This window comes from Haliotis rufescens, unplaced genomic scaffold (genome assembly GCF_023055435.1).
Source record: "Haliotis rufescens isolate VD_foot unplaced genomic scaffold, xgHalRufe1.0.p SCAF_12, whole genome shotgun sequence".
Lineage (NCBI taxonomy): Eukaryota > Metazoa > Mollusca > Gastropoda > Lepetellida > Haliotidae > Haliotis > Haliotis rufescens.
In genome coordinates, this window is record NW_025963802.1 from 2,507,987 (window position 1) to 2,535,402 (window position 27,416).

Genomic DNA, 27,416 nt, shown 5'->3' on the forward strand with positions numbered 1-27,416 from the left:
AGCATAGAGAGTTATTCTGACATGCTTCTTTTGTCTCCTCAATTATCACAACTTCATCTAAGTTGACATAACTAGCACAAGAAAAATGCCTCATCATGTCACAAACTGCTTCACTGAGGGTCTGAAAAATCTCTGGCCTGCGAGAGCAGCTGAACAGTAATTTAGTGTCTCCTTTTTTTAGAAAGTCTGTATCCCCATCTGTATCAATCCTGTTGCTTTGTAATCATCTGGATGTAATCAAACTGACCTACGGTCATGCCAGAGGTCGACCTTGGCCAACTATACTGTTCAGAATTTGCCGAGGATCACTACTTTAAAAGATAATACGAAAATTGTGTGCATCTGTTGAAATAGCCAAAGACAATATTGCGTGAAGACATGTTTAATGAACAAAAGTCTGTTGTCATGTGCCGCACAATGCCAACAAACAACATGTGACCAGCTCCTGATCCAAGTAGGCATCAATCACACTGACAGTCTCGCATACACATCCTGAATGTCATCCCTGTAGCGCGCACACACCTGTCATTGTGCCCTGCTGTATGACATGGAGGTCGCTGAAGGACAGGAGATCAGTTCTTCTAGTTCTACTGATCCTACCACAACTTATGATTTAGCTTCCTCCCCTCATCGGGCATGACGATCTGTGAAATCTAAACAGTATCTGGTCTGTCCAATTGACGTGATCATCAGCCTGTGATGTCGGTACAGTGGGATGTGAATGGTTGCCATCCGGACGACGATTACGCCCTGTCAGAGTAGAAACGTAAATGCCACCAGCATTCCGCAATTCATTTCTGAGTGTGGTGGCAGTCGCGAAATCGCGAAGTTCCTGCACGTACGTGCCCCATTCAAAACCCTGTCACGAGTACTATATATTCTATGTCGTAAGCCAATGCACTTGACCTTACATTGTGTTGCGTGACGCCAAAAGAACTGTGACAGAGGTACATTTCAGGTAAGCATCCGCTGGCTGCAACTGCTCCTCCATTATCAAAGCATTTGTGTCGGCCCACTGCTGGAATGAGATGTCCACCGCTTTAGGAGCTATATTTTGCGAAAGTGTATCCTTACAACCGATCCAAAGCCCGTTTCAAAATCGTTAGCCCGCTTTTCTTCCCAGATATAGTTAATAAATAATCTGACAATCTGGGTAGAGAATAGGTCTTCAGCAACCCATGTTTGTCGTAAGAAAAATAAATAGTCCCCGAAAATTCTTGAAAGAAATAATTATGCTTCATATACATGTAGTCGGAATCGTACAATAGACTCTACTTTGGGCATGTTCTTATTGTTATGGAAATGTTTTTGTTGCTTGTATTTATCTAACATGGGATAGACCAGGTATTATTCCATTTATCATATTATTCACGCTTATTAACAACAAAGTGATCGACCGTTTCCCGACCAAACCACTTCCTCGATAATTCACGTACGAGAGGAAGTGTTCACTGACTTTCAACCGTTACTAAATGTAACGGGAAATAGGAAATATATATACTGAACAAAAACGTTCCTGTGACATTGAATAACATTTAATGCAAAGTTATGTTTTTGACCAAATCTGAAACAATTTTGGTTTGCAACAGATAAAAGACCCTTTAAGTGTTCAACTGGTTTAATTTGCCATACTCACTTCAGAAAATGCGTGATTCCATAAAAACATGAACATGCCAAAATGTCAATTTACAAATCAATAGCGTGTGTGTCCGCCTCTGGTTGCAATGCAAGCAACACATCTTCGTCTCATGGAATGGACTAGGCGTCGCACAAAGTCCTGTGGGATATCTGTCCATATCTGCTGGAGCATGTTTCGAAGTTCCTGGAGTGTCTGTGGAACACGTGGTTGACGTCGAAGGCGCCGATCCATCTCATCCCACGTGCTCGATTAGTGAGAGATCGGGGGAGCGAGCCGGCCAGAGGATGACATTCACGTTGTTTTGTTGAAGAGAATCCTGAACAAGTCGAGCAATATGAGGCCGGGCGTTGTCATGTTGAAAGGTAATGCCTGGGCAATGGCGACACAAAAACGGTAGAACAACAGGGCCGATGATCTCGTCGCGGTAGCGCTGTCCATTGAGATTTCCCTCTACCACTATCAAACGGGTCCTCTGTCTTGCTGTAATCCCACCCCATACCATAACGCTGCCGCCCCCGAACCGATCTTCTTCCATGACACAATGATTGACGTAACGTTCACCTCGACGTCGGTAGACTCGAATCCGTCCATCGCTGTGGCTGAGGTGAAAACGAGACTCGTCAGTGAATAGTACTTGTCCCCACTGCATGGCCGTCCAGCGTAGACGCTATCTGCACCACTGTAGACGTGCTTGACGGTGGTTTCCTGTCAAAATGGGACGTCTGGCGGGTCTTCTGGCGACAATCCCTGCACATCTGAGGCGACGACGTACGGTCTGTTCAGATATTCGTCGAAGGCCAGGGATGCTTCTTGCAGTCACTGTTGCTGGCTTGAATCGATTTCGTAGGTGTGTTGTTCGAATCCAGTTGTCTTGTCGATTATTGGTAACGCGTGGCCTACCACTCCGAGGATGATCTCTGACTGCATTCGTCTGTTGCCAACGTTGCCATAAACACCAAAAGGTGTTTCTGTGGACGTTAACCTGTCTTGCAACATTACGTTGACTCGATCCTGCTTCAAGCATACCAATGGCTCGCAGACGCTCATTTTCGGACAGGCGTGGCATGTCGTAATGTTGAATATTTACGTAAATTTGTTGTTTTTCTGAGTGGTTGTTGTCAGGACGTTGCTAAACAATGCATATGGAATCCCGTTAACGCACATGTTTTTATACCCATTCTTGGGTAGTGAAATGCATGGGGCTTGCATAAAAGTCAACTTTTGAATGGAATGCATGCTTTTCTGTAGCAGTTGCGTTTTTGTGACTTGATTCCATACATGTACTACAATATTGAAAACCAAACTTTACTTGTTTGAAAAATACACTAAAATATTAGTGTCACAGGAACTTTTGTTGTTGAGCATATAAATTGTTAATGCAAGAAAATAACCAGTCTAGATAAATGTTAAACTTGTTAGATAAAGCCAAGCAGAAGACTAATATTTCCCTGACGTGATACAATGGTATGTAATGCATTACAAATCTAATCAGCCGTTCATAACAGTCAGCGTGGCGTCATGACTCATGTTCATTTTTCCATGCATATATATTTCACCGCTATTTTCCTTTTTCCATGTTTGTCAACACCATATCCGTGCTTGTAGGTTTCACCAAAGTGGCTAACGTCTGTGGCCTGCTTTACCTCGAACTTCCCTCCCACATGAAACTGACCCGCGGTGATATACAGTAAACTACGGTTATAACGAAGCCAAAGGGACCACTAATTTTAGTTCGTAATAACCGTAGTTTGTTATATGCATATATACAGCATATATGCAACAAATGTCCGGGACTAAAAAATAAGTTCGGTATAAGCGTGTTCGTTATAAACGTAGTTTACCGTAGCTGGAATACTGTAAAACGCGGTGTCCAGCCAAACGTACAGATTCACCATCTTTAAAACCAGCACCAATACACTTAGCATTGAATTATTCCGCCAGATGTTATGACAGTGGAGAGGGTGACAGTAATGGTGCCATCAATTCTCTCCAGGGAAATTCCTAATTCTCCTGATTTCTTGATCGAAGTTTTCTCAGATTATGACCCATTTCGCAGACTTGATAGTCTAACACTGTCTACCCACACTAAGCTTTCTTTTCGAGTTCTGGTACATACCTACCTGTGACATGTCCCTGGCCAAAGGAAATTCCCTGTGTGTTGGTAGTGTCTGTACTTGCTTCCAGATGACATTTTACTTGGATCACAGATTCGCTGAAGACAAAATATTTGAAAAAGTATTAATGACACAGTTTGACTATTTTTTTAACTTTTAGTGTGACAGTGCACAGTTATAAATTTTTAAAAAATCAACTACCTTCAAGTACCATGGATAGGAATAAAATATTATCTAGAATACCAAGTTCAGTGCTCAAGGTCGGCGAATAGGGGAATGTCGTTATTTTACATACATTTTGATGATTTTAAAGTTATTGCTTTCCAACATTCAAAGGTATTTCAACACTGTAGTTTCTCATTGCCTGCAATGCAGCTATGTAATACTAAGCATGGAAGACTCTCTCCTTTTTGTCCTCTTAAATGAAAAAATATATCTGAGAGAGATATGTTTAACATCATGATCCGGATAAGATAAATTAAGACATAAACCAACACAATGTTTAAAGTTAAGTTAAGTTAAGAAATTCGTTGAACACACATACTCACATGCACATGCACATGCAGATACACGCACACGCCAAATTACTTACAGTCACGCACGCACGCAATCATACACAAACACGTAGACCCACTTACGAACATGCACACACGCGCGCACGCACGCACGCACGCACGCACACACACACACACACACACACACACACACACACACACACACACACACCATTCATACAAAGCCTTAACAATCAGGTTCCAAATTGGCGTCTGAAGGAGACATGGCTTGATTCATCAGCACACTTTAGTCCGAAAAACAAAACCTGTCTGATACTTTAAATCACGCACAAAGCACACTATTGTCTCTCATTTTCTACAGTGTGTCAATCTAAAACTTCTCTATATATCATCTGTTCATTTTGGAACCTTCAGTCAAGAATGATGCTTACAAAACGCATGGAAACTACAAATATTAAAACAACAAGGAAAACATGTTCAATAAAAAGATTCAATGTAAGAATAAGTCGTCAACTGCAACATATGGAAAAATAAATCTAGAAAATAAATCTAGTCAGCTTATATATACTCCTAAGAAGCGCTAAATATCAAGACTGAATAATTCCCATGTATTACGCCAGTATGTCATCAAGTAACACCCAGGGGCGGTCGGGTAGCCTAGTGGTTAAAGCGTTCGCTCGCCACGCCGAAGACCCGGGTTCGGTTCCCGACATGGGTACAATGTGTGAAGCCCATTTCTGGTGTCCCCCGCCGTGATATTGCTGGAATATTGCTAAAAGCGGCGTAAAACCATACTCATTCACTCACTCAAGTAGCACCCAGCACGACTGTAGTCAGTATGTAGCACCACTTTACAAGTACCGTAGTAAACAGTAACGGAAACAGAAAAATCAAATGTTTGGACCAGCAACAAGCTATGTTAGGATTTGAATCAGCCATGAAATACAATTTGATTTTAGAGTATACAGTCTTTAGTGTATCGTTTAAAAGATCGTTGCAGAGGGGTACAACTTACGACATTCACTATAATACGATATTACTTGGTTAGAAAATAGCCAAAACGCATAAACAAATGTCTAATGCGTTATGTTTTGGTGTTGCACCAACGTGATTAACGTCTCTGTCTGCAACACTCAGGATGTTTCTTACACAGTGAGCTGACACGCCGGGAAAATGAAAGCAACGTTCAAAATCATTGTAATGCGTAGTTTTTCAACATGATGTTATTTAAGTGTCACGATTCGTCTTTAATTTTTAGTTGTCCCTATTGGAACCATTCTTGACCATCCACGCTAATAATAGATCATAAGCGTTCAGGTGATTACAGTAAATATTTTATTTATTTGAATGCCCCGTGTCAACAAATACAAAAGGATATTTTCAAATACATGCTTCGTCCAAATTAAATTAACTTTCCTGTTGACCCAAATAAGATCTAGTTTGTTAGTAAACAACACTTATAATATTTAAGTGTTGTAAACTACATAATCTGTGCACCAATCTTTGTAGATTATTACACATTGTCACCTGTGTACCTTTCTATAGCCCGATGAGCCACCACCACTGTCTTCCTCGCTTGTCCTACACGAAAAATGTAACGAGCTGTCTTATTGTTCCACTGCGTACGTCTAATTTATACATCTTATCTAATATACCTGTATTCCAACATCAATTATCGGTTTATTTGATACCCCGCCTGGATTATCACTTGGTGATAATCTCCTCTCATCCCCGTATAGAAACACTGGACACACAAGTCATCACCGTCCCTCCCCAAGCTGGAGCGCTGGTAACTCACGAGGTGCTAGCTTCCTATAATTGCTCCGTTTTAGGCTGGATTTGTTGTTACAGAGTTTCAGTGGCTGCCTAACTCCTAATAAAGTAATTAGCCAGAAGTGTTAGCGGTTGTGTGCAGTACTTGTTAAGTAGTTTGTATATGTAATCAGGTCATTGATAGTGTGTAGGTATATATACAGTATGGGAGGCTGCAGGGGACATCATTATCTCGCTACGGATGTATCTGACGCAGGGGCAGTCACTACAAGAAAACTCACACTTTTTGTCAAACAGGAAGACAGAAACTACAGGTAAGGATTCATCTTTATTGAAGACGTTGTAATGTTTCACCAACAGTCAGGTCATGGCTGTTAATATCCATCAACACAACCCATAGGATACAGAGGACAATCACTAATTCACATCACATATCTGTTGTAGTACAGTTCAGTATGCATTGTTGCACAGTGACATATATTTAGTATCTTCATTCATCAATATGTATTATGACTCAATTTCATAACAATGTAATTATTATTTTCAGTTTAACATGACCTCCTCGCCAGTGTCCCGGATGAACATGCTTTGCCTTGATAGTCCTGATCACGTGACACTGGGTCTTCTGGGTATTCACGAAGATGCTGGTGAATTGCCTCGTAACCTCACTTTCGACGACGATGATGACTCACGTGACAGCGGTTTCGAATCTCACGGGAGTGATACTGAGGTAAATGTCCCGACAGTGTTGCTATTTCCACAGAACAACATACCATGCTTTTAGTGTTCAGCAGATGTGGGTAAACACGTGATACTCGTAGATTTATTTACCAGGACCTGAACAGACATTGCACCTTCACAATACATCGTAATATTTCCTAATATATGATACTGGGGACTCCGGGTTAGATTATGCCCCCAACAACCTATTCTGGTCTTAGGAGGCAACGAAATTGGATCGATGATCAGACTCGATGATTTGGCTGAATGCGTCATCATATCCCGACGGCGTGTATTGTTCCTCAACTTTTAATTCACTGGATTGTCTGGTTTATAGTCCGCCGTCAAATAGCTGGAATAATTCTGAGTGCGACCCTGAACAGTAAACAAACAAAACACATTTCCTATTAAAAGTATGAAGATATTTGCTATCTCTTTTTTTAGGGATCTCCACTCAACTGTTTTCTGTCGAGTAGAACAATCACCGACTTCAGTTCAGTCAGAAAATCTTTATTCTCATCAAAACGACCACATGATGAGGATGAAAGTCCTGTGACAAAAAGATCCAGATTGGATGAAGTCACGGAGCATCAGGGAGAGCTATGTATTTCTGAATCCCCCGAATCCATGAAATCAGCAGTGGATAAGATGGAGGCGGAAATCAACCTGATTGGCGATGGCTCAGAGGTAATAATTTATGTATGGCAAATATTAATAAACCACACACGTGTTTACACACTATTCGTTGCTCGTTCACGACTTATTCATATTTTGAAATTAATCTGAAATGGTCTACAGGAGATGACTTTCATTAATTTCGGTTTATCATGTTTCATTGCATACTCAAGTCATTATTTGTTATCCAGTGCCACAGACTCCCGACCATCACAGGCCGACACAAGGATCTCAAGTCAGTGTCTCCACGCACAGCCAGTCACCTTCTGACAGGCAAATACAATGACGTCATTTCCGGGTACCAGATCATCGACTGTCGATACCCGTATGAATATGAGGGTGGTCATATTGAGGTAAATAAAAGTTATTTGTTGATGTTTAAGACGGCAATGATGCAATGTCCGTACAAATCATAAATATTCATAATAGCGTTCACAAGACATTTTGTACATATTTTCATTCCTATGATCATGGTTCTTACAGGGTGCCATAAATCTCCACAACGAGGCTCAAATCAAGGAGTTAGTCACCAGCCTACGGGGGAGGGAGTCGAATCAGCGGAACATCCTCGTCTTCCACTGTGAATTCTCGTCAGAGAGAGCACCCAAACTGTAAGTCGTGGTACCCCTTTTGAAACATTCTTTTTCATTAAACACTGACGGGTAATGTTTAACTGGTTAAAGATGTCCTCGATTTTTGACCAAACCCAGGCATGGAACTAAGACTTAAAATAGTTTATAGTCGATATATAGTTTTATGCTATTATACACAGTTCATACCAAGATGTTCCTCAACTGATGCAAACATTCTTAAACCCAGATTACGCCATTTGCGGAGTTTAGACCGGAAGTTGAACAGTGACCGCTACCCGTTCCTCTTCTACCCGGAAGTGTATCTGCTGGATGGCGGTTACAAGGCCTTCTATGAACAACATCAGGTGCGTTCACATTTCACTTACAGACAATTTTAATCATTGTCATTATGTCAGTGAAACTTAGAAACAGCATATGTATAGTTCTTTATCTGATTAATACATCACGTATTTCACAAAGCTGTTTTTAAAAAAGAGGTTGCAGTGAAATTCCATTACGCACAATGTTCCTTCTTCTTTCAGCGCCAGTGTCAACCAAACACTTACATTCCCATGCTACACCCAGACTACGCCAGCCAACTACGTCACTTCCGGTCCAAGTCCAAGTCGAACAAGACCACAAAAAACAGATACTTGCGGAGTCAATGTTTAGAAATTGATGTTTCACCACTTAAATTTTCACTCTTGTAATACCGACATCACTTAAAGATCACTTTTGACATTGTTGATATTTATACATTGTTATGTATCTTTATTTGTTGATCGTTCTCTGCATTTTAGTGCTGATTGTCTATGTTGTCTAAAACCGAAATAAAAAGTATACTTGTATGCATATATTTCTTCTTTTCCCAAGCGTTCCAGCTATCAATAGTCAATATGCAATCTGTCTTTAGGACGTTTGTACAACAAATACTTGAGGTACCATTTATAACATTTCTGACGTAAATTGATGCATCAGTGACAAACATGATGCAATTCCTTATCTTGATTTGTACCATATGTTAACGTGTTGTTTTCAGGTGAACAAATGACTTGCCTTGACATGTGTTTGTGACAGATGTCACTGGTGGGGCAGGATACGAATCTCTTTTAGCAAACAACTGGTGTCATCACTATTTGATAGTTAAACACATGCTCATGATATAGTCGGAATCGTACAATCGACTCTGCTTTTGGCAGAGATTTCTTATAGTTTGTCACTTGTATTTATCTAAAATGGGATAGACAAAGCGTTAAGTGCTCAATTTATCATATAATTCGAATTGATTAACAGCAAAATGATTGACACTTTCCTGACCAAACCACTTCCTCGATACTTCATACTTTATTGACTAAACGTGACGGGAAATACCAAATACAAATAAATTGTTAATGCAAGAGAATAATCAGTCTAGATAAATGTTAAACTTACTTGCTAAAACCAAGCAGAAGACTAATATATGCCTGGCGTGATACAATGGCGTGTAATGCATTACATATCTAATCAGCCGTTCATAACATTCCGCGTGACGTCATTACTCATTTTCACTGATCCAGTCATATAATTTTCACCGCTATTTTGTTTTTTTACGCCCAACACCATATCCGCGCTTGTAGGTTTCACCAAAGTGGTTAACGTCTGTGACCTGTATTACCTCGAACTTTCCTCCCACATCAAGTTGACTCGTCTTGATATAGCTGGAATACTGTTAAAAGCTCACAGATTCACCATCTACAAAATCAGCACCAATAAACTTAGCATTGAATTATTCCGCCAGATGTGATGACAGTGGAGAGGGTGACAGTAATGATGGCATACGTGAAGTATTCAATTCTCTCCAGGGAAATACCAAATTCTCCTAATTTCTTGATCAATGTTTTTCCAGATCACCCATGAACACCTACCCAAGTATACAGTTACTCTGGAAGTGCCCCATTTCGCCGACTTGATAGTCTAACACTGTCTACCCACAGTAAACTTTCTTTTCGAGTTCTGGTACATACCTACCTGTGACATGTCCCTGGCCAAAGGCAATTCCCTGTGTGTTGGTAGTGTCTGTACTTGCTTCCAGATGACATTCTGCTTTGATCACAGATTCACTGAAGACAAAATATTTGAAAAAGTATTAATGACACATTTTTACTATTCTTTTACTCTCAGTCTGACAGTGCACAGTTATACATTTTCAAACGTCAAATGCTGTCAGTTATCACGAATAGGAATTAAAACTTATCTAGAATGCGAAGTTCAGTGCTCAAGGTCGGCGAATATTAGGGAAAGTCGTTATTTTATTTATAAGTTCGTAGTTTATCATTGTCAGCAATGCATGTATGTAAAACTAAGCATGAAAGACTCTCTCTCCTTGTTGTCCTATTATCAGTGAAATGAAATATATTACGTCAACGCTAGAGAACAATTTAATCAGTCTATTGTCTGTCAAAACAGATTCCACTGCAAAGCCTTAACAATCAGGTTCCAAGTTGGCGTATGAAGAAGACATGGCTTGATTCATCAGCACACTCTAGTCTGAAAAACAAAACCTGTCTGATACTTTAAATCACGTACAAAGCACACTATTGTCTCTCATTTTCTACAGTGTGTCATTCTAAAACTTCTCTATACATCCTCTGCTCCTTTTGCATCCTTTAGTCAAGGATGATGTTCACAGAGGCATGGAAACTACAAATAATAACACAAAGAAAACATGTTGAATAAAAATGTTCAATGTAAGAATAAGTCGTCAACTGCAACATATGGAAAAATAAATCTAGAAAATAAATCTCCTTATAAGCGGTAAATATCAAGGTTGAATAATTATCATCTCATATTTCGCCACTGTGTCATTAGTGAGTGAGTGAGTATGGTTTTACGCCACTTTTAGCAATATTCCAGCAATATCACGGCGGGGGGGGGGGGGGGGGGGGGGGGGGGGGCGCACCGGAAATGGGCTTCACACATTGTACCCATGTGTGGAATCGAACCCGAGATTTCGGCGTGACGAGCGAACGCTTCAACCACTAGGCTACCCGACCGCCACTGTGTCATTAAGTAACACACAGCACGACTGTAGTCAGTATACAGCATCACTAAGTACTGTAGCAAACAGAACAATCAAATGTATGGACCAGCAACTTACGACATTCACTATAATATGATATTACTTGGCTAGAAAATATCAAGTGAGCCAAAATGCATAAACAAATGTCTAATGCGTTGTGTTTTGGTGTTGCACAAACGTGGTTAACGTCTCCGTCTGCAGTTCAGGATGTTTCTTCCACAGTGAGCTGACACGCCGGGAAAATGAAAATACCGTTAAAACCAGCGTAAACTTCAACTCATTCTAATGCGTAGTTTTTCAATATGATGTTATTTACGTGTCACGATTCGTCTTTAATTTTTAGTTGTCCCTATTGGTGCCATTTCTTGACCAACCCCGTTATTTCGTTAAGCATGTCACGAAATGAGCTAGTAATAGATCATAAGCGTTCATGTGATAAGTGTAACGTATGTATATTTTATTTATTTCAATGCCCCTAATCAAAAAATACTAGAGGATATCTACAAATACATGCTTCTTCCAAATCAAATTAACTTTCCTGTTGACCCAAATAAGACCTGGTGCCATTACAAATAAAGTGTAGCCCATTATGAAGGGAATGTGTCGATGCTCTGCGCCATCATTGTCTTGTATAACTATTGTCCTGTATAATTTATTTTCACCAAGAACGTCTAGTTGGAGATATAATAGCTATATCGTTAGAAATAACTAAAGATATATGTAGTCCTGATGTTATGGGTCGGTGCTCATGCTTTCGACCACTGGTTTCCCGGTTCTTATACACCAGAGGTTTTAATTTAACCTCGTTTTTTTGTGATGCCATTCTTGACCATCCCCGCTAGAAATAGATCATAAGCGTTCAGGTGAATACTGTAAATATGTCAATGCCCCGTGTCAACAAATACAAAAGGACATTTTCAAGTACTTGCTTCGTCCAAATCACATTGACGTTCCTGTTGACCCAAATAAGATCTAGTTTGTTAGTAAACAACACTTATAATATTTAAGTGTTGTTAACTACATAATCTGTGCACCAATCTTTGTAGATTATTACACATTGTCACCTGTGTACCTTTCTATGGCCCCATCAGCCACCACCTCTGTCTTCCTCGCTTGTCCTACACAAATAATGTAACGAGCTGTACACTGGGTATGTCTAATTTATACCTCTTATCTAATATACCTGTATTCCAACATCAATTATCGGTTTATTTGATACCCCGCCTGGATTATCGCTTGGCGATAATCTCCTCTCATCCCCGTGTAGAAACACTGGACACACAAGCCATCACCGTCTCTCCCCAAGCTGGAGCGCTGGTAACCCACGAGGTGTTAGCTTCCTATAATTGCTCTGTTTTAGACTGGATTTGTTGTTACAGACTTTCAGTGGCTGTTTAACTCCTAATAAAGTAATTAGCCAGAAGTGTTAACGGTAGTGTGCAATAGTTGTAAAGTAGTTTGTATATGTAATCAGGTCATTGATAGTGTATAGGTATATATACAGTATGGGAGGCTGCAGGGGACATCATTAACTAGCTACGGTTGTATCTGACACAGGGGCAGTCACTACAAGAAAACTCACACTTTTTGTCAAACAGGAAGACAGAAACTACAGGTAAGGATTCATCTTTATTGAAGACGTTGTAATGTTTCACCAACAGTCAGATCATGGCTGTTAAATACCTTCAACACATCACTTACGTTTCTGAAATGCAGTCCCAGCTTTATTGTTACCTCTATTTTGTATCTTCATTTATCAATATGAAATAAGACTCAATGTCATAACAATGTAATTATTATTTTCAGTTTAAAATGACCCCCTCGCCTCCTTGCCTTGATAGTCCTGATCACGTGACATTAGGTACTCTGGGTATTCACGAAGATGCTGGCGTTTTGCCTCGTAGCCTCACTTTCGACGACGACGATGATGACTCACGTGACAGCGGTTTCGAATCTCACGGGAGTGATACTGAGGTAAATGTCCCGACAGTGTTGCTATTTCCACAGAACAACATACCATGCTTTTAGTGTTCACCAATTGTGGGTAAACACGTGATACTCATAGATATATCTACCAGGACCTGAACAGACAATGCACCTTCACAATGCATCGTAATATTTCCTAATATATGATCCTTGGGACTCCGGGTTAGATTAGGCCCCCAACAACCTATCCTGGTCTTAGGAGGCGACCAAAATTGATCGATGATCAGACGCCGTGACTTTGCGTCATCATACCACGACGGCGTGTATCGTGCCTCATGTTGTCATTCACGGGATTGTCTGGCCCTGATTCGTTTATTTTCAGGCCGCCTTCATAATGCTGGAATAATTCTGAGTGTCACGTTAACAAACACAATACATTTTCTATTACATGTATCAAGATATTTGCTATCTCTTTTCAGGGATCTCCGCTCAACTGTTTTCTGTCGAGTAGAACAATCACCGACTTCAGTTCAGTTCGAAAATCTTTATTCTCATTAAAACGACCACATGATGAGGATGGAAGTCCTGTGACAAAGAGATCTAGATTGGATGAAGTCACGGAGCATCAGGGAGAGCTATGTATTTCTGAATCCCCCGAACCCATGAAATCAGCGGTGGATAAGATGGAGGCGGAAATCAACCTGATTGGCGATGGCTCAGAGGTAATAATTTATGTATGGCAAATATTAATAAACCACACACGTGTCTACACACTACTCGTTGCTCGTTCACGACTTATTCATATTTTGAAATTAATCTGAAATGGTCTACAGGAGAAGACTTTCATTAATTTCGGTTTATCACGTTTCATTGCATAATGAAGTCAATTTTTGCCATCCAGTGCCACAGACTCCCGACCATCACAGGCCGACACAAGGATCTCAAGTCTGTGTCTCCACGCACAGTCAATCACCTTCTGACGGGCAAATACAATGACGTCATTTCCGGGTACCAGATCATCGACTGTCGATACCTGTATGAATATGAGGGTGGTCATATTGAGGTAAATAAAAGTTGATGATTAAGACGAGAATGATATAATGACTAATCTGTAACGATCCTAAATATATTCTAACAGCGTTCACAAGACATTTTGTATATATTTTCATTCCTATGATTATGGTTCTTACAGGGTGCCATAAATCTCCACAACGAGGCTCAAATCAAGGAGTTAGTCACCAGCCTACGGGGGAGGGAGTCGACTGAACGGAACATCCTCGTCTTCCACTGAGAATTCTCGTCAGAGAGAGCACCCAAATTGTAAGTCGTGGTACCTCTTTTGAAACATTCTTTTTCATTAAACACTGACGAGTAATGTTTAACTGGTTAAAGATGTCCTCGATTCTTGACAAAACCAAGGCATGGAACTAAGACTTAAAATAGTTCATAGTCGATATATAGTTTTATGCTATTATACACAGTTCATACCAAGATGTTACTCAACTGATGCAAACATTCTTAACCCAGATTACGCCATCTGCGGAGTTTAGACCGGAAGTTGAACTGTGACCGCTACCCGTTCCTCTTCTACCCGGAAGTGTATCTGCTGGATGGCGGTTACAAGGTCTTCTATGAACAACATCAGGTGCGTTCACATTTCACAAAGAGACAACTATTTTCATTATGTCAGTGAAACTTAGAAACTGCATATGTATAGTTCTTCATCTGATTAATACATCACGTATTTCACAAAGCTGTATTTGAAAAAGAGGTTGCAGTGAAATTCCATTACTGACAATGTTCCTCCTTCTTTCAGCGCCAGTGTCAACCAAACATCTACATTCCCATGCTACACCTGGACTACGCCAGTCAGCTACGCAAGTCCAAGTCGAACAAGACTATGAAAAACAGATACTTGCGGAGTCGATGTTTAGAAATTGATGTCTCACCACTTAAATTTTCACTCTTTTAATACCGACATCACTTAAAGATCACTTTTGACTTTGTTGATATTTATACATTGTTATGTATCTTTATTTGTTGACCGTTCTCTGCATTTCAGTGCTGATTGTCTATGTTGTCTGAAACCGAAATAAAAAGTATACTTGTATGCATATATTTCTTCTTTTCATAAGCGTTCCAGCTATCAATTGTTAACATGCAATCTGTCGTTGGGACGTTTGTACAACAAATACTTCAGGTACCATTTATAACATTTCTGACGTAAATTGATGCATCAGTGACAAACATGATGTCCGATGCAATTCCTTATCTTGATTTGTACCATATGTTAACGTGTTGTTTTTTCAGGTGAACAAATGACTTGCCTTTACATGTGTTTGTGACAGATGTCACTGGTGGGGCAGGATACGAATCTCTTTTAGCAAACAACTGGTGTCATCACTATTTGATAGTTAAACACATGCTCATGATATAGTCGGAATCGTACAATCGACTCTGCTTTTGGCAGAGATTTCTTATAGTTTGTCACTTGTATTTATCTAAAATGGGATAGACAAAACATTTAACAACCGTCGTTTAGTGCTCAATTTATCCTATAATTCAAATTGATTAACAGCAAAATGATTGACACTTTCTTGACCAAACCAATTCCTCGATAATTCATACTTTATTGACTAAACGTGACGGGAAATACCAAATACAAATAAATTGTTAATGCAAGGGAATAATCAGTCTAGATAAATGTTAATTTTACTTGATAAAACCAAACAGAAGACTAATATTTCCCTGACATGATAGAACGGTATGTAATGCATTACACATCTAATCAGCCGTTTATGATATTCAGCTTGGCGTCATTACTCATTTTCAGTAACCCAGTCATATAATTTTCACCGCTATTTTGGTTTTTACGCCCAACACCATATCCGTGCTTGTAGGTTTCACCAAAGTGGTTAACGTCTATGGTCTGTATTACCTCGAGCTTTCCTCCCACATTTAGCTGACTCGAAGTGATACAGTGGGAATACTGTAAAACGCGGCGTCCAGCCAAACTCACAGACTCACCATCTTTAAAACCAGCTCCAATACAGCATTGAATTATTCCGCCAGATGTTATGACAGTGGAGAGGGTGACAGTAATGATGGCATACGTCAACTATTCAATTCTCTCCAGGGAAATTCCAAATTCTGATTTCTGAATCGAAGTTTTCCCAGATCACCCATGGATGCCTACCCAAGTATACCGTCTCTCTGAAGGGTGTCCCATTTCGCCGACTTGATAGTCTAACACTGTCTACCCACACTAAGCATTCTTTTCGAGTTCTGGTACATACCTACCTGTGACATATCCTTGGCCAAGGCAAATCCCTGTGTGTTGGTAGTGTCTGTACTTGCTTTCAGATGACATTCTGCTTGGATCACAGATTCACTGAAGACAAAATATGTGAAAAAGTGTTAATGACACTTTTTTACTATTCTTTTACTTTCAATCTGACAGTGCACAGTTATAAATTTTCAAAAGTCAACTGCTGTCAATTCAGTGCTCAAGGTCGGCGAATATTAGGGAAAGTCGTTAATTTATTTAAAAGTTATTACTTTCTAAAATTCAAATGTATTTCGAAACTGTAGTTTCTCATTGTCAGCAATGCATGTATGTAAAACTAAGCATGAAATACTCTCTCTCCTTGTTGTCCTATTATCAGTGAAATGAAATATATAACGTCAACGCTAGAGAACAGTCAGTCTATATTGCCTGTCAAAACAGATTCCACGGCAAAGCCTTAATAATCAGGTTCCAAGTTGGCGTATGAAGAAGACATGGCTTGATTCATCAGCACACTCTAGTCTGAAAAACAAAACCTGTCTGATACTTTAAATCACGTACAAAGCACACTACTGTCTCTCATTTTCTACAGTGTGTCATTCTAAAACTTCTCTATACATCCTCTGCTCCTTTTGAATCCTTTAGTCAAGAATGATGTTCACAAAGGCATCGAAACTATAAATAATAACACAAAGAAAACATGTTGAATAAAAATGTTCAATGTGAGAATAAGTCGTCAACTGCAACATATGGAAAAATAAATCTAAAAAATAAATCTAGTCAACATGAATGTACCTCCTCCTTATAAGCGTAAATATCAAGGTTGAATAATTATCATCTCATATTTCGCCACTGTGTCATTAGTGAGTGATTGATTATGGTTTTACGCCACTTTTAGCAATATTCCAGCAATATCACGGCGGTGGGACACCAGAAATGGGCTTCACACATTGTACCCATGTCGGGAATCGAACCCGGGTCTTCGGCGTGACGAGCGAACGTTTTAACCACTAGGCTACCCGACCGCCCCACTGTGTCATTAAGTAACACACAGCACGACTGTAGTCAGTATACAGCATCACTAAGTACTGTAGCAAACAGAACAATCAAATGTATGGACCAGCAACTTACGACATTCACTATAATACGATATTACTTGGCTAGAAAATATCAAGTAAGCCAAAACGCATAAACAAATGTCTGATGCGTTGTGTTTTGGGGTTGCACCAACGTGGTTAACGTCTCCGTCTGCAACACTCAGGATGTTTCTTCCACAGTGAGCTGAAACACCGTTCAAACCAGCGTTAACTTCAACTCATTCTAATGCGTAGTTTTCCAATTTGATGTTATTTTCGTGCCACCATTCGTCTTTAATTTTTAGTTGTCCCTTTTGGTGCCATTTCTTGACCAACCCCGTTATTTCGTTAAGCATGTCGCGAAATGAGCTAGTAATAGATCATAAGCGTTCAGGTGATAAGTGTAACATCTGTATATTTTATTTATTTCAGTGCCCCGTGTCAACAAATACTAGAGGATATCTACAAAGACCTGCTTCGTCCAAATCAAATTAACTTTCCTGTTGACCCAAATAAGACCTGGTGCCATTACAAATGAAGTGTAGCCCATTATGAAGGGACTGTGTCGATGCTCTGCGCCATCATTGTCTTGTATAACTATTTTCTGTATAATTTATTTTCACCAAGAACGTCTAGTTGGAGATATAATAGCTATATCGTAAGAAATAACTAAAGATATATGTAGTCCTGATGTTATGGGTCGGTGCTCATGTTCTCGACCACTGGTTTCCCGGGGTTTTTTTTATACACCAGAGGTTTTAATTTAACCTCTGTTTTTTTAGGGAAATGGAAATGTTACAGAAAAGATACATTTGGAAATATTAAAATCCGTTCATGAATTTACATCAGCATCTGGCAATTTTACATATTTTGTCTAACTGCAAACTATCGTTTAATCTCTCATGTATCGGATTTCTGCTTACTTTCTTTTACTTCAGAGTGGACAACTGTTAATACAAAATAACTACGTTATTATTTTCCCTTGACTGCACAATACAACTGTATGACTGTATGACATTGTATGACATCTGGGGCGGTATTGATACAAGTCTTGTTTACCAATCCAGCTTCTTACATGTCATGAAATAGATATATTTAAAACACATATTTACACTGGTCTGGTCGCCAACATGCTTCCATTCATTGCTCATTTCGCTTTATTTAACGTGTATATTATGTGTATTATTGTTGAAAATAATCTTTAGACTACATGTTTAATATTATATCTAATATACTGAACAACAAAAGTTCCTGTGACATTGAATAAGATTTAATGCAAAGTTACGTTTTTTTACCAAATCTGAAACAATTTCGGTTTACAACAGATAAAAGACTCCTGAAAGTGTTCAAATGATTTAATTTGCCATACTGACTTCAGAAAATGCGTGATTTCCTTAAAAAAAAAAATGAACATGCCAAAATGTCAATTTACAAATCAATTGCGTGTGTGTCCACCTCTGGTTGCGATGCAAGCAACACATCTTCGTATCATGGAATGGACCAGGCGTCGCACAAAGTCCTGTGGGATATCTGTCCATATCTGCTGGAGCATGTTTCGAAGTTACTGGAGTGTCTGTGGAACACGTGGTTGACGTCGAAGGCGCCGATCCATCTCATCCCACATGTGCTCGATTGGTGAGAGATCAGGCGAACGAGCCAGCCAGAGGATGACATTCACGTTGTTTTGTTGAAGAGAATCCTGAACAAGTAGAGCATTGACATTTTGAAAGGAAATGCCTTGGCCATCACGACGCAAAAAACAGTAGAACAACAGGGCCGATGATCTCGTCGCGGTAGCGCTGTCCGTTGAGATTTCCCTCTACCACTATCAAACAGGTCCTCTGTCTTACTGTAATCCCACCCCATACCATAACGCTGCCGCCCCCGAACTGATCTTCTTCCATGACACAATGATTGACGAAACGTTCACCTCGACGTCGGTACACTCGAATCCGTCCATCGCTTTGGCTGAGGTGAAAACGAGACTCGTCAGTGAATAGAACTTGTCCCCACTGCATGGCCGTCCAGCGTAGGCGCTGTCTGCACCACTGTAGACGTGCTTGATGGTGGTTTCCTGTCAAAATGGGACGTCTGGCGGGTCTTCTGTCGACAATCCCTGCACATCTGAGGCGACGACGTACGGTTTGTGAAGATATTCGTCGAAGGCCAGGGATGCTTCTTGCAGTCACTGTTGCTGGCTGGAATCGATTTCGTAGGTGTGTTGTTCGAATCCAGTTGTCTTGTAGATTATTGGTTACGCGTGGCCTGCCACTCCGAGGATTGTCTCTGACTGCATTCGTCTGTTGCCAACGTTGCCATAAACACCAAATGGTGTTTCTGTGGACGTTAAATTGTCATGCTCGTTGGCTCGATCCTGCTTCAAGCATACCAATGGCTCGCAGACGCTCATTTTCGGACAGGCGTGGCATTTCGTAATGTATAAAAATTGCTTAATTTTGTTGTTGTTTTCTGACTGGTTGTCAGCACGATGCTAAACAATGCACATGGAATCCCGTTAACGCACATGTTTTTATACCCATTCTTGGGTAGTGAAATACATGGGGCTTGTATAAAAGTCAACTGTTGCATGGAATGCATGCTTTTCTGTAGCAGTTGCGTTTTTGTGACTTGATGCCATACATGTACTACAATATTGAAAACCAAACTTTACTTGTTTGAAAAATACACTAAAATATTGGTGTCACAGGAACTTTTGTTGTTGAGTATATATTTAGCCATTTAAGGCTACCCCTTACATCAGTTTCCACCTATACTTCCATGTGACATTTCATTATTTTCCGTCTTTGACTTCATTTACGTAGTTTTGAATAAAAAGGCTTATGTTTCTCACGTTTCAATATATGTATTTGTATGAACAAAGTTTCTTTCTCCGTTAAGAATTGTATACTGCTTTGCTTGGTCCAATCTGCATGGATAGACAAAGCGTGTAATCTTTTATGTATGTCTATTTACATAGATTGTGACCCAATCACGTTAAACAAGTAACCAATCAATCAGACCTACAGATAACTGCATGTTGCCCGCGTTGTGTCTTTAGTGTGGCACTTTCCCAACACAAACGATTATACCGAAGTGCCTGATGTTATTCTTCAACGTCACATTATAAATATGTATATATATATTTGGAAAAAGCACAGTAAAGTTCTAACTCTCAGGTACAATATAGTAATAATTAAATAAGTGGAGTAAGATTGAACACAGTTTCAATTGGCTTGCTCTTTGTTTGGTCTAGTTTGTTTGTACAAACCACACTTAAAATATTGATACTGATACCAATGACAGCATCGCGCACTGACTTAACCCACTCTGAAACACATTCAACAGGTTCCTCTTCTCTTCTGGCCCATTTATTGGCATATTCGTCGACAGCATCCATAATGATTTTACTCAAACCCAAATATAAGAATATATACCTGATATGCCAGTCCACGTGGCAATGTACAGGGCCATGTAAAATCGTGGACAATCAACATGAATAAATGATGTCAAAAAAAATAATCAAAAAAATATCCATTATGATTTTAGAAGTTGTGATCCCAATTGGTGTATCGTTTTAAGGATCCTCACAGACAGGGAGAACCTACGACAGTAATATACGATATTCCTTGGCTATCAAATAGCAAGTAAGCCACAACGCATCAAGGCGTTTCTTATGCGTTGTGTTTTGGGGTTCCACCAACGTGGTTAACGTCTCCGTCTGCAATACTCAGGATGTTTCCTCCACAGTGAGCTGACACGCCGGGAAAATGCAAACACTGTTTAAACCCGCGTCAACTTCAACTCATTCTAATGCGTAGTTTTCCAATATGATGTTATTTTCGTGTCACCATTTGTCTTTAATTTTTAGTTGTCCCTTTTGGTGCCATTTCTTGACCAACCCCGCTAGTAATAGATCATAAGCGTTCAGGTGAAAACTGAAAATATGTCAATGCCCCGTGTCAACAAATACAAAAGGATATCTTCAAGTACATGCTTCGCCCAAATCAAATTAACTTTCCTGTTGACCCAAATAAGATCTAGCTTGTTGGTACAAACAACACTAATATTTAAGTGCTGTTAAACTACATAGTCTGTGCACCAATCCTTGTAGATTATTACACATTGTCACCTGTGTACCTTTCTATGGCCCTATCAGCCACCACCACTGTCTTCCTCGCTTGCCCTACACAAATAATGTAACGAGCTGTCTTATTGTGCCACTGCGTACGTCTTATTTATACATCTTATCTAATATACCTCTATTCCAACATCAATTATCAGTTTATTTGATACCCCGCCTGGATTATCACTTGGTGATAATCTCCTCTCATCCCCGTATAGAAACACTGGACACACAAGCCATCACCGTCCCTCCCCAAGCTGGAGCGCTGGTAACTCACGAGGTGCTAGCTTCCTATAATTGCTCCGTTTTAGGCTGGATTTGTTGTTACAGAGTTTCAGTGGCTGTTTAACTCCCAATAAAGTAATTAATCTGATTAATACATCACGTTTTTCACAAAGCTATATTTGAAAAAGAGGTTGCAGTGAAATTCCATTACTCACAATGTTCCTTGTTCTTTCAGCGCCAGTGTCAACCAAACACCTACATTCCCATGCTACACCCAGACTACGCCAGTCAGCTACGTCACTTCCGGTCCAAGTCCAAGTCGAACAAGACCACAAAAAACAGATACTTGCGGAGTCGATGTTTAGAAATTGATGTTTCACCGCCTAAATTTTCACTCATGTAATAATGACATCATTTACATATCACTTTTGACATTGTTGACATGGTTGATATTATTACATTGTTATGTATCTTTTGTTGATTGATCTCTGCATTTTAGTGCTGATTGTCTATGTTCTCTAAAACCGAAATAAAAGTTTCAATGTACGCATATATTTCTTCTTTTCCCGAGCATTCCAGCTATCAATTCACAAAGGTGGTCACTCAAACATACAACTAAAACTACTAGCAACGTATGCAATCTGTCTTTTGGGATGTTTCTACAACAAACAGTCCAGGACCCACTTGCACAAAGCGATCTTAGCGCTAAGATGATTGTAACTCCCATACTTTAACATAGGCTTACGATAGTCTTAGCGCTAAGATCGCTTTGTGCAAGTGGTCCCAGGAAACATTCATAACATTTCTGACACAAATGTGACCTATCAGTGACAAAACTGATGTCCGATGCAATTCCCTATCTTGACTTGTACAATATGTTCATTGTTTTTTTAGGTGACCAATGACTTGCCTTTGCATGTGTTTGTGTCAGGTGTCACTGGTGGGGTAGGATACGTACCTCTTTTAGCAAACAACTGGTATCTTCACTATTTGATAGTTATTCATGAACACATGCTCATGATGTACTAGTTGTTAGATCGTACAATCGACTGTTCTTTCGGCAGAGATTTCTTATGGTAATGGAACTGTTTTTGACGCTTGTATTGATCTAAAATGGGAGAGACAAGGTATATGACAACCTCCTTTATGTATTCAATATGTAATCTAAATGTGTAAGTATTATTAGTAATTACCAATTACCCCAAGTAAATAATACAAATTCAAAATGCATGCCTCTCCATCCTGAACTGTGATGTGGCTGAACTTGATCTACATCGCGATCCCTCGTCCCTACTGTCAATATGGCTCCCATGGTTGTTGTTGTCCAGTCATAACATCTCGTGGAATAATTCAACACTAAGTGTATTATATCTTTATTTACAGTACTGAAAAGGTCAAAGGCCTATAGTATACATATACATACAGTAGGAATGGGACTGATGTGGTTTTATAGATGGTGAGTCTGTGAGTTTACCTGGACGCCCCTTTTATTAATATTCCAGCTATATCACCGCGTGTCAGCTTAATGTGGGAGGAAAGCTCGAGGTAATGTAGACCATAGACGTTAACCACTTTTGGGAAACCTATAGGCACGGATATGGTGTTGACAAACATAGAAACACAATCAGGGCGTTATTCCATCGTGCGTAAAAAGGAAAATAGCGGTGGAAATTATATGAATGAATAACCGAAAATGAGTAATGAGCCACGCTGAATGTTATGAACGGCTGATTACATTTGTAATGCGTTACATGCCATTTGAAACCTCACGCTGCGCGTTCGGTTCCAAATTCAATTTAGCGCGGTTAAACCTACAGGTAACCTAGCTCTACATTGAAAACACAGTATGTTTGTCTCCTAATTCTACCCCGAATATGGTAAATACTCGATTTTTATTGGTTAATCGGGGGTATCAAATCCCAATGAACTCCCTCTGATTGAAACAGCCGATTTGACGGCCTCATCACCGCGGAAGTTAATATTTATAGACAAGTACTTCTTTTACAGTCATTGTAGGTGGGGGTATTTTAATAATGATATGAACGATTATATGCTACAAATGCAAAGTTGCGGTTACTACGATATTCCAAGTATGTGTGGCAATATTTTCAAGCAGAGAACACAAATCTGCAAAGAGAATGTATTTCAAGCTACGAGGATAACAGAGAGCTTGCTATTTCACGCTTTTCTTTCTACGACCTAGACTTCATAACCTTCATAACCACAATGAACTATATGATGTCATAAGGGTCATAAGAACGAAATATTTTCAAGGCTTGCTTTTCTTAAGGGCTGCCCACCTTCTGTTGGCTTACGAAGTTGACGTGCTACATGCTTTCAGAGCCTGTCATAAGTTTTTTTTAAAAATATTACGGGGTACACAAACTGCTTGAGCATATAGAGCGCCACATTTTGTTAAGAGGCTCTTGTCGGTGATTCCGTAAATTCTGATCGACAACCCACTGAAAACACTGGACTCAACTAATGCCGATTCACTCAATAATTTTCAAACACTAACGAGTTCGCGTCAGAATAGAGATAAACATACTGTTTTCAATGTAGAGCTAGATTACCTATAGATTTAACCGCGCCAAATTTAACACTCTGTCATGAATTTGGAAAATACTCGATTTTGATTGGATAATCAGGGGTATCAAATCGCAGAAAAGCCCCTCTGATTGAAACAGCCGATTTGACAGCCGCATCTCCACGGAAGCTGATATTTTTAGAATAGTACTTCTTTTACTGTCATTGTTGGTATCCTTATTTAAATATGAAACCTCACGCTGCGCGTTCGGTTCCAAATTCCATTTAGCGCGGTTAAACCTACAGGTAACCTAGCTCTACATTGAAATCACAGTATGTTTATCTCCTAATTCTTTCAGGTCAGGGATTTATTAGTCTCCTGTTTAGTTTTACAAGGTAAGTTTAACATTTATCTAGACTGATTATTCTCTTGCTTTAACAATTAAATATGTATTTGCTTTTTCCCGTTATACTTAGTCTATAAAGTGTGAACTCTTCCTATCGTGAATTATCGAGGAAGTGGTTTGATCAGGAAACGATCGATCGCTTTTTTGTAAATCAACTTGAATAATATGATAAATTGAATACTTAACGACGTTTTTCAAACACCTTGTCTATCCCATTTACTTATCCCCATTTATGTCAAATAAAAGCGACTAAAACATTTCCATAACTATAAGAAATCTCTGCCAGTAGCAGAGTCGATTGTACGATTCCGACGATATCACGAGCATGTGTTCATAAATAGCTTGTTTGTTTTGTTTGTTTGTTGTTTAACGCCGCATTCAGTAATATTCCAGCTATATGACGGCGGTCTGTAAATAATCGAGTCTAGACCAGACAATACAGTGATTGATATCATGAGCATCGATCTACGCAAATGGGAAACGACGACATGCATCAACCAAGTCAGCGAGCCTGACCACCCGATCCCGTTAGTCGCCTCTTAAGACAAGCACAGTCTCCTTTTACGGCAAGCATGGGTTGCTGATGACCCCGGATCCTCACGGGTTTCATGAATATCTATCAAATAGTGATGATACCAGATGTTTCCTGAAAGAGGTGCGTACAAGTAGCACCTGTCACAAACACATGCAAATCAAGTCAATTGTTCACCTGAAACACCACGTGAACATATGGTACAAGTCAAGATAGGGAATTGCATCGGACATAATTTTTGTCACTGATGTTTTAAAGAAATATTATAAATAGTACCTGAAGTATGTGCTGTTCAAACGTCCAAAAGCCGGATTGCATATGCTTATAGTACGTTAATGCGTGACCACCTTTGAGAATTGATAGCTGGAACGCTTGGAAAAGAAGAAATATGTGCGTACATTGAAACTTTTATTTCTGTTTTAGAGAACATAGACAATCAGCACAAAAATGCAGAGATCAATCAACAAGAAATACATAACAATGTAATAATATCAACAATGTCAACAATGTCAAAAGTGATCTGTAAATGATGTCATTATTACATGAGTGAAAATTTAGGCGGTGAAACATCAATTTCTAAACGTAGACTCTGCAAGTATCTGTTTTTCACAGTCTTGTTCGACTTGGACTTGGACCGGAAATGACGTAGCTGACTGGCGTAGTCCAGGTGTAGCATGGGAACGTAAGTGTTTGGTTGACACTGGCGCTGAAAGAACAAGGAACATTGTCAGTAACTGAATTTCACTGCAACCTCTTTTTCAAATACAGCTTTTTGAAATATGTGACGTAATAATCAGATCAAGAACTATACATATGTTGTTTCTAAGTTTCACTGACATAATTACAATGATTAAAACTGTCTGTAAGTGAAATGTGAACGCACCTGATGTTGTTCATAGAAGGCCTTGTAACCGCCATCCAGCAGGTACACTTCCGGGTAGAAGAGGAACGGGTAGCGGTCACTGTTCAACTTCCGGTCTAAACTACGCAGATGGCGTAATCTGGATTTAAGAATTTTGCATCAGTTGAGTAACATCTTGGTATGAACTGTATATAATAGCATAAAATTGTGTATCACCTAAAAACATTTATAATTCTTAGTTCATTACCTTGGCTTGGTCAAGAATCGAGGACATTTTTAACCAGTTAAACATTACTCGTCAGGGTCTAACGAAAAAGAATGTTTCAAAAGCGCTTCCACGACTTACAGTTTGGGTGCTCTCTCTGACGAGAATTCACAGTGGAAGACGAGGATGTTCCGTTCAGTCGACTCCCTCCCCTGTAGGCTGGTGACTAACTCCTTGATTTGAGCCTCGTTGTGGAGATTTATGGCACCCTGTAAGAACCATAATCATAGGAATGAAAATATATACAAAATGTTTTGTGAACGGTATCAGGAATATTTAGGATCGTTACAGATTAGTCATTGCATCATTCTCGTCTTAATCATCAACAAAAAACGTTTATTTACCTCAATATGACCACCCTCATATTCATACGGGTATCGACAGTCGATGATCTGGTACCCGGAAATGACGTCATTGTATTTGCCGGTGAGAAGGTGATTGACTGTGCGTGGAGACACTGACTTGAGATCCTTGTGTCGGCCTGTGATGGTCGGGAGTCTGTGACACTGGATAAAAAATAATGAATTGAGTATGCAATAAAACACGACATGACACGAAATAATGAGAGTCAGATCCCGTTGACCATTTCAGAATAATTTCAAAATATGAACATGTCTTGAACGAGCAACGAATAGTGTGTAGACACGTGTGTGGTTTATTAATATTTGCCATACATAATTTTTTACCTCTGAGCCATCGCCAATCAGGTTGATTTCCGCCTCCATCTTATCCAGCGCTGATTTCATGGATTCGGGGGATTCAGAAATACATAGCTCTCCCTGATGCTCCGTGACTTCATCCAATCTAGATCTTTTTGTCACAGGACTTTCATCCCCATCATGTGGTCGTTTTGATGAGAATAAAGATTTTCGAACTGAACTGAAGTCGGTGATTGTTCTACTCGACCGAAAACAGTTGAGCGGAGATCCCTGGAAAAAAAGAGATCGCAAATATCTTCATACTTGTAATAGGAAATTTGTTTTGTTTGTTTACTGTTCAGGGTCGCACTCAGACTTATATCAGCTATTTGACGGCGAACTATAAACAATCGTGTTTGAACCAGACAATCTAGTGAATTAAAATTGAGAAACAATACATGCCGTCGGGGTATGATGACGCAAT

At 39.6% G+C, this 27,416-nt stretch overlaps 2 protein-coding genes and 1 pseudogene across 2 annotated transcripts; 2 read left to right on the forward strand and 1 right to left on the reverse strand.

Annotated features, from left to right (window-relative positions):
• The first annotated feature begins 6,594 nt into the window (after positions 1-6,594).
• LOC124138130 (M-phase inducer phosphatase-like) lies at positions 6,595-8,718 on the forward strand. Its single transcript, XM_046504667.2, has 6 exons — positions 6,595-6,771; positions 7,206-7,448; positions 7,628-7,789; positions 7,920-8,047; positions 8,256-8,373; positions 8,551-8,718. The coding sequence occupies exons 1-6, from the start codon at positions 6,595-6,597 to the stop codon at positions 8,716-8,718; spliced, it is 996 nt and encodes a 331-aa protein (XP_046360623.2).
• Positions 8,719-13,654: 4,936 nt separating this feature from the next.
• On the forward strand, positions 13,655-22,105 carry LOC124138129 (annotated as a pseudogene).
• Positions 22,106-25,705: 3,600 nt separating this feature from the next.
• LOC124138128 (M-phase inducer phosphatase-like) lies at positions 25,706-27,040 on the reverse strand. Its single transcript, XM_048393830.1, has 5 exons — positions 26,981-27,040; positions 26,639-26,800; positions 26,376-26,503; positions 26,051-26,168; positions 25,706-25,873 (listed from the first exon to the last, which is right to left on the reverse strand). Exons 1-5 carry the CDS (start codon positions 27,038-27,040, stop codon positions 25,706-25,708), a joined length of 636 nt encoding a protein of 211 aa, XP_048249787.1.
• Positions 27,041-27,416: the final 376 nt, after the last annotated feature.